Here is an 8,941-nt window from a genome sequence, read left to right on the forward strand (position 1 = left end):
GGTTTCCCAACAAGCCAGATCCACCTAGGAAGGGTCCAGTCGCCCCTCATAAAAGGGGGGGTACTGTAAAGGATTTGCCTGACAAAGCTTCTGTGTCGATGTCCGTGGTTAATCAGCCTGCATTTGTTCCTAGCTCTGCTAGAGTGACTCGATCTGCTACCACTCAGGCTGGTAGGCTGAGGAGTGGGAGAGCCTATCACAGCCTGGCCAGACGGTTCTAGCTCCCGTCCTTGGTCTACTTATACCTTCACTTGCTGCTTGTCCTTTGCCTGTGATTCTCTCTGTTTCCTGGCTCTGCTGTTCCTGCTCTTACAATTGACCTCTGCTTCATATTGACCCTTGCTTGACTGACTATTCTCCTGCTCTGCTTTTGTTACCTCGTCCAATACTCTGTTGCTCACGGTATTGCCGTGGGCAACTGCCCCACTTCCCTTTGCTTTTGTGTACCCTTGTCTTGTTTGTCTGTCGTGCACATATTGAGCGTAGGGACAGTCGCCCAGTTGTAGTTATACTCCTCCTCCTGCAGGGTGATACATACAGAAGAGAGCTATGAGTCTACTCCTCCTCCTGCAGGGTGATATATATAGAAGAGAGCTATGAGTCTCCTCCTCCTCCTCCTCCTGCAGGGTGATATATATAGAAAAGAGCTATGAGACTCCTCCTCCTCCGGCAGGGTGATACATATAGAAGAGAGCTATGAGTCTATAAGTTGACCATTCCAAGTGATATCTTCTTAACATCTTTATGGTGACTAATTTGCCTTATGTTTTTTTATATATTAGGTTTATGGACTCTATGGGGACAGTCTTTACCTTTATATCCCATGAAACTAGAACCAAAATCAACATCCTTCAAAACTATTTTAACGGAGAAAACGGGAAAAGCTACCGAACTGTCAGTTCCATGATAAGATATGAGCTGGAGAACGAGGTGGTGAACTTCAAAGAGCTTCCTCCCAACAGGGTTCCTTCCGGTTGTCGGACTTTATTACGTATGCACCGGGCCTTGAAGTGGCTGGAAGTTTTCCTTTATAACGTTGGCACCAGTCCTGGACAAGACAAGACCTCAGAAATGTGTGCAGAGGCCTACCACAAGACTTTGGCCCACCATCATAGCTGGTTTATCCGACAAGTGGCCGAGGTGGCCTTTCTGGCTATGCCTCCTCTACAGGAGATGTACGAGGTGGTCTGTGTGAAGGACCATGCGGAAGCTAGAATAGTCCTTTTGACCACCGTAGATGCAATTGTGAAGGTCTTCAACCTTACTCAAGAACTTTATACAGCAAATCACATGCTGGATCTACCTTGAATGTTGACCTGTGAGAAAATGTGGTCCATAGACTGACTCTTCTAAAGAAGGTTGAAGACTTTATTGTGAAATATGGTGGAACATGTACAGAACATTAGAACGATGTACACTATATGGCCAACAGTATGTAGACCCCTGACTGTATGAGCTTATTGGATGAAAACCATGGGTGGTAATTTGGAGTAAGACTCCTTTTGCGTTCTCCACTCTTCTGAGAAGGCTTTCCAGAAGAGGCTGTATGTGTTAATTTAAGCTCATTAAGACTAAAGAGCATTTGTGAGGTCAGGCGCTGATGTTGGGGGATGGGGTCTGTCTAGTTTTTATCGCAAAGGTGTTGGATGGGGTTGAGCTCCGGACTTTGTGCAGTCACTCGAGTTACTCCACACCAAAGTCCCCGCCCCATACCTTTATGGTACTCGTTGTATCCAGAGGGGCACAGTCATGCTGGAGCAGAAAAGGGTCGAATCCTAAACTGTTAATACAAAGTTAGGAGAAATAGTCCTAAACCATGACCCCTCCTCCACCACGTTACAGTAGGCACTATGCATAAAAGTAGGTAGCCTTATCCAGGCATCCATCAAACCCAGATTCCTGCATCAGACTGCCAGATAGTGAGTCGTGAGTCATCACTTCAGAGAACACGAAGTTCCAGAGTCCAGTGACGACGTGCTTTACACCACTTCAGCCCCTGCTTGGCATTGTGCACAGTGATCTTAGACTTGTGTGCAGTGATCATGGATACCCATTTCATGAAAGTCCAGACGCACAGTTCTGGTGCTGATGTTATCTCCAGAGGCAGTGCGGATCTCTGTACTGAGTGATACAACACAGGATAGGCGATTATTATACACCACACGTTTTGCGTAAGCTTGCGTGGTCTACAGCTTCATGGTGTGGTTAGATCAGATCATTTCAAGAACTGAATTGTGGCAAAGGTGTCACGTGTAAAGTCCCTAAGCTCTTCAGTACGACCCAAACTTCTAGCAATGTTTGTCTATGGAGATTACATGGCTATGTGCTTGATTTTATGCCCCTGTTGGAAATGGGTGTGACTGAGACACCTGCACTCAATAATATGAAGAAGGGTCCACATACTTTGGCCAAATAGTGTACATTTGAAGTGATGTGTTGAGAACTTCTCCTTCTTATTTATGGGGATTTATGGCTCCTCATAGGTGGGGATGGACTACAATGTGGACTCCAGGAGATGGTTAAATGATGAAGGTGCTTGCCATAGAAGCTGGTTGTCCCTTGCAGAACCCTTGATCTTTGAGACTACAGAAAGAGCAGCTCTCATGTGACAGCCGTTCTCTTTGATCAGACAGTAATTTCTTATATGTTGAGATATAGTGCTCAATAAATATGAAAGTGGGGTGGACCCCATAACCCTGAGGACCAAAGAAGCAGGACCACAAGTTCCTTCTCTGCTACATGAGATGAGTAAGAGAGTGGACAAGCACCAGACTATCTGGCATAGTGGTGTAAACCAGTTCCAGTATGGAGCCACAGTGTGCTCTTGCTATGGGGTCTTCTGAACTCCCAGCTTGGGTCCCTGTGTATCCTCATATGTTGTACATGCAATGTATCTGCACATGAGTCCACAAGTCTAAAACAAAATAAAGTGCTGTAATAAAACTGGCTTTCATTGGGTCACTACACTTACAGTCCAGTGGTTATAATAGTACTGGAGTGTTATAAGAAGAGCAGCTGATATCAGTCACATGATGTAATGTCTCTGGAGGATATAATAGTGCTGGAGCGTTATAAGAGGAGCGGCTGATATCAGTCACATATATGATGTAATGTCTCTGGAGGATATAATAGTACTGGAGTATTATAAGACGAGCGGCTGATATCAATCACACATATGATGTAAATGTCTCTGGAGGATATAATAGTGCTATAGTGTTATAAGAGGAGCGGCTGATATCAGTCACATATGATGTAATGTCTCTGGAGGATATAATAGTGCTGGAGTGTTATAAAAGGAGCGGCTGATATCAGTCACACATATGATGTAAATGTCTCTGGAGGATATAATAGTACTGGAGTGTTATAAAAGGAGCGGCTGATATCAGTCACATATATGATGTAATGTCTCTGGAGGATATAATAGTACTGGAGTGTAATAAGAGGAGCGGCTGATATCAGTCACATGATGTAATGTCTCTGGAGGATATAATAGTACTGGAGTGATATAAGAGGAGCGACTGATATCAGTCACACATATGATGTAATGTCTCTGGAGGATATAATAGTACTGGAGTGTTATAAGAGGAGCGGCTGATATCAGTCACACATATGATGTAAATGTCTCTGGAGGATATAATAGTACTGGAGTGTTATAAGAGGAGCGGCTGATATCAGTCACATATATGATGTAATGTCTCTGGAGGATATAATAGTACTGGAGTGTTATAAGAGGAGCGGCTGATATCAGTCACACATATGATGTAATGTCTCTGGAGGATATAATAGTACTGGAGTGTTATAAGAGGAGCGGCTGATATCAGTCACATATGATGTAATGTCTCTGGAGGATATAATAGTGCTGGAGTGTTATAAGAGGAGTGGCTGATATCAGTCACATATATGATATAATGTCTGTGGAGGATATAATAGTACCGGAGTATTATAAGACGAGCGGCTGATATCAGTCACACATATGATGTAATGTCTGGAGGATATAATAATGCTGGAGTGTTATAAGAGGAGCGGCTGATATCAGTCACACATATGATGTAATGTCTCTGGAGGATATAATAATACTGGAGTGTTATAAGAGGAGCGGCTGATATCAGTCACACATATGATGTAAATGTCTCTGGAGGATATAATAGTACTGGAGTGATATAAGACAAGCGGCTGATATCAGTCACACATATGATGTAATGTCTCTGGAGGATATAATAGTGCTGGAGTGATATAAGACGAGCGGCTGATATCAGTCACACATATGATGTAATGTCTCTGGAGGATATAATAGTACTGGAGTGTAATAAGAGGAGCGGCTGATATCAGTCACATGATGTAATGTCTCTGGAGGATATAATAGTACTGGAGTGATATAAGAGGAGCGACTGATATCAGTCACACATATGATGTAATGTCTCTGTAGGATATAATAGTACTGGAGTGTTATAAGAGGAGCGGATGATATCAGTCACACATATGATGTAAATGTCTCTGGAGGATATAATAGTACTGGAGTGTTATAAGAGGAGCGGCTGATATCAGTCACATGATGTAATGTCTCTGGAGGATATAATAGTGCTGGAGTGTTATAAGAGGAGCGGCTGATATCAGTCACATGATGTAATGTCTCTGGAGGATATAATAGTGCTGGAGTGTTATAAGAGGAGCGGCTGATATCAGTCACACATAGCGCCACCTGCTGGTTATAAGACACTACTGAAGATCTCCCTGCCGCTCCCAGATGATTGGACGCTGAGGTCACGTAAAGGAGCGGCCGCACTGCCGCCCTGAAAGAATAAGGGGAGGCCGCCATGACGGGATAGGAGGGAGTGTTAGGAAGGAGTTAATAGTGGTTGGTAAGTGGTTGTTAGGGGAGTGACTGGGAGGGGAGGGGAGAGTGAGTAGCGCGGCTTCCCGCTGTTTTCCTCAGATCGAGGGAGACAGCGAAGGAAGCAACAGCAGCAGAAGTCGGCTGCATCTTACCTTTCTGATGTCTTCCTTTGAGGGACTTGTGGAGCGGCTCCGGGCGGCGGCTGATGGTCAGGAGGCAGGGTGGTTTGAAGCAGCAGTGATGAGCTTAGTAGGGATGGCTGTGCCGCCGACATCGGGGCCCCGGCGCTCACATCGCGCGGTGTCCGGGGAGGGGGGAGGGGCGGCTTCTGCACTGTCGTCCCCTGCTGTGATCGATTTAGCACTGGGCAGCCCTCTGCTGCTCAGCCCCCCGGCTAGTGGAGGGATTATCCCTGAGTCAGGTCAGTCTGATGCGAGCCTGCTCGCAGGTCACAGCGTGCCCGCCCTCCAGCTAGAATAACACCTGAGGAAATCCCGCGGGCACGGCGCCGCAGGGGAAGCCCCTCCAGGGTCGCTGCAGGCCGGTCTCCAGGGAGAGCTGCATCCCCTCGGGGGCCCCAGTCTGGCAGAAATCCCCAGCCGTGGCAGTGCTTGGCGGTAAGGGGGGGGGTTGGCTCCTTGCTTCCCAAATACCCCCCCGCCGTCTGGCGTAGTGCAGGAAACTGGGATGTCGGCAGCCCCGCCTGGTGATGCGCTAATCGGGGGCTGGCTGCTGCTGGGTCTTCTCCAAGGGGGACGGTGAGTCCGGTGGGCCGTGGCGTGCAGTCCGAAGTCTGGATACCGCGGACCGGGCAGCAGGCGGCTGGCCCTTTCAGCAACAGGGCCTCTAGGGAGGACGGCCCTTCAGGACAATCGGTGCAAGAATCTCCGTGCTCGCATTGTGGATGTGGGCAGCGGTCGCAGACGGGGGTTGCGTTTGAAGAAGGAGCGGTGGAGGAGCCTCAGCGTGTTCAAGTTCGTCCGGCTGGCGGGATCACAGCGCCTGAGCAGCCAGGTCGGTGTTTCTCTTCTGTCTCTTTTGCTAATACTTACATGGCGGGGGTTGCGTCGGGCAATAGGGATGTCGGCGGGTCGTCCGGGGTAAGTGGTAGTTGTTTCAGGGATCTAGTGGGTTGCTTGCGCGAGCTGGTCAACAAATTGGACAGGTCGCGGGCCCCGGGGTCGGCGGGAGTGGCTCCGGTTGCGGTTTGGGGGGTGGCGACGCCGGCGGTGGTCGGACAGCCCCAAGATAGGGTGCCGGTAGGAAGTTTGGGGGGGCTGTGGCGGTGTCGGTGCAGACGGATGGGGCGCAGGAGGGTGACAGGGTGCGGTTGGATGATAGAGCAAGGGGGGAGGTTTATGTATGTTTTGAGGGCCCGTTGGGGGCGCATTTGAAACAGGAGGTGCGCGAGCATATATGGAAGGATGAGTATGTGGAGATATTTTCTCTTCTTCCTTTGGCAAAATTTTATTTGGATAAAGGAAAAAGGGATGAGAGTAAGAAAGAGGAGGAGGAACGGCGGCGATATCGGCTCGTTCCGCAAACGTTTGTGAACTGGTTGCAAGCTTTTGCGATATTGGCTAGCGTCGTGGGGGAGAAGGTTCCGGAGCATTGTTCTGCTCTTTTTTGCTATATGGATGCCATCGGTGAGGCGCATCGGGTGTACGGCGGGGTGGCTTGGCTGCGGTATGATGAGCAATTTCGGCAGAGGAAGGCGGTGCGGCCCAGCATTAGATGGGATCAAAAAGACATTGCGTTGTGGTTAAGGGTGACGGCTCCAGTTAAGACGGGACAATCCTTTCCAGGGAGCGGGGGGTCTGCAGGGCAGGTTGGCCAGTCCAGTCAAGGGGCTAGTTCTAAGCTCGGGTTTTGCTGGCAGTTCAACGACGGCCAATGTAAATTTGGGGCAACATGCAAGTTTAAACACGTGTGTTCCCATTGCAGCGGGTCGTCGCATGGCGCGTCAAAATGTGTGCGAAAAGGAAAAAAGGGAAGTGGAACAGGGGGTACAGCTGGTCAAGGGGATGACGCCGGTGAAGTTAGAAAAGATGGCCCCTTTCTAAGTAGGTATCCGGATAGGGCTGGGGCGCAGTTGCTTGCGGATGGTTTTAGTGTGGGTTTTGTGATTTCTCCCCCCCCCCCCCTTATGTTGTTCCGTCACTCGTTGGAATCTTCGGTCTGCTTATCAACACTCTGGGGTGGTGTCGGATAAGCTGCGTAAGGAGGTAACTTTGGGCCGCATGGCGGGACCTTTTGTGGAACCACCAGTGCTGGATCTTGTTGTCTCCCCGTTGGGTGTGGTGCCTAAGCGTGAGCCGAAGAAGTTTCGCTTAATACATCATCTTTCTTTTCCCCGGGGGGCTTCAGTGAACGATGGGATTGATCCGGAGTTGTGTTCAGTTGTGTACGCGTCGTTTGATAAGGCGGTAGTTTTGGTTCGGGAGGCAGGTGAAGGTGCCTTGTTAGCTAAAACAGACATTGAGGCAGCTTTTCGGCTATTGCCGGTTCATCCCAAGAGTCAACGGTTGTTGGGCTGTTTTTGGGAAGGGGAATTTTTTGTGGATCGCTTTTTGCCTATGGGTTGCTCCCTGTCTTGCGCCTATTTTTAGGCTTTCAGTTCTTTTTTAGAGTGGGTAGTTCGGGAAGTCGCAGGTGTAAGATCTGTCATTCATTACCTGGATGATTTTCTGTGCGTTGGCCCGGGTGGTTCGGGGGTGTGCGCTAATGTTTTGTATGCTTTGCAGGGCGTCATGCGAGAGTTTGGTGTCCCTTTGGCTCCGGAAAAAACGGAGGGGCCGGTCGCGGTTATTCGTTTTTTGGGCATTGAAATTGACTCAGTGTTGATGGAATGCAGGCTCCCGGAGGACAAATTGACGGCTCTGCGGGCGGAGGTTCAGGCGTTGTCTCGGCTTAAGAAGGTTACGTTACGCAGTTTGCAGTCTGTTTTGGGGAAGTTGAACTTCGCGTGACGGATATTGCCCATGGGCAGGGTTTTTAGTAGGCGGTTGGTGGCTGCAACTGCGGGGGTGGTGGCCCCGCATCATTTTGTGAGGTTGAGCGGTGAGCATCGGGCTGATTTGTTAGTATGGCATCGGTTTTTGGGGCAATACAACTGTCGGTCTCTTTGGATGGCGGGGGCTCTTGATTCCGTGGACTTGGATTTGTTTACGGACGCCGCGGGACGGGGTAATTTTGGGGCCTATTGTGGGGGCCAGTGGTGTGCTTGGGGGTGGCCTGATAGCTGGGTGGAGCACGGTCTGACAAAAAACTTGGCCCTGCTCGAGCTATTTCCTATCGTGGTCGCTGTGACCATTTGGGGGGATAGGCTCAGGGACAAGAAGATCCGTTTCCACTGCGATAATATGGGGGTGGTTTTGGCTATTAATAATATCTCGCCGTCGTCTCCTCCGGTGGTTCAACTGTTGCGGCATTTAGTGCTAGTTTGTTTGTCATTGAATGCTTGGGTGGTGGCGGTGCATGTGCCGGGGGTGGACAATTGTGTTGCTGATGCCCTTTCTCGCTCGCAGTGGGATCGTTTTCGTCAGCTGGCGCCGGCAGCAGATCGGATCGGCAAGGTGTGCCCGGATCATCTATGGGATTTGGTCTCTCTGCAGCAGAAGCATTGATTGAGCGATCTTTGGCAAGTTCTACGTGGGCAGCATATCGGGCTGGCTGGGCTCAATGGGAGCATTGGTTGGGAGCACTAGGTGACGTCCGGTCTGATCGGGACAGATTGGTGGCTCTGTTGTATTGGCTGGGGGACGCGTATGAATCAGGTGTGTCAGTGGCGAAAGTGAACAAGTTTGTATCTGCGGTGGCTTTCGGCCTGAAGTTGAATGGGGTCTCGGATGTGACTAAAGAATTTCTAGCGGTGCAAGCGTTGAAAGGGATTCGAAGGGGGAGAGCGTCGGTTGACAGGCGGCGGCCAGTTTAGTTCCGGATTCTTTGTTTGTTGGGTACGTCGGTGGAGGGGGTGTGTACTTCGGGTTTCGAAGCTCGATTGTTTCGCTTGGCTTTTTCGTTAGCTTTTTTTTGGGGCTTTCAGATTGGGTGAATTGGTGGCGCCGAGTGTGTCGCGTGCGGGAGGCATATGTCAGGATGATGTGG

The 8,941-nt window shown here is 49.5% G+C and overlaps 1 protein-coding gene across 2 annotated transcripts in view; it reads left to right on the top strand.

The window, feature by feature from the left end:
- LOC142682183 (ceramide-1-phosphate transfer protein-like) overlaps nucleotides 1–2,943 on the top strand; it is a 39,376-nt gene extending 36,433 nt beyond the window's left edge. For both annotated transcript variants that reach the window (XM_075847306.1, XM_075847307.1), the window contains exon 4: nucleotides 783–2,943. In XM_075847306.1, the coding sequence (XP_075703421.1) occupies nucleotides 783–1,308 (526 nt within the window). In that variant the 3' untranslated portion in view covers nucleotides 1,309–2,943. The remainder of the gene's footprint in view (nucleotides 1–782) is intronic.
- Nucleotides 2,944–8,941: the final 5,998 nt, after the last annotated feature.

Source organism: Rhinoderma darwinii, assembly GCF_050947455.1.
Source record: "Rhinoderma darwinii isolate aRhiDar2 chromosome 3 unlocalized genomic scaffold, aRhiDar2.hap1 SUPER_3_unloc_11, whole genome shotgun sequence".
Taxonomy (NCBI): Eukaryota; Metazoa; Chordata; class Amphibia; order Anura; family Rhinodermatidae; genus Rhinoderma; species Rhinoderma darwinii.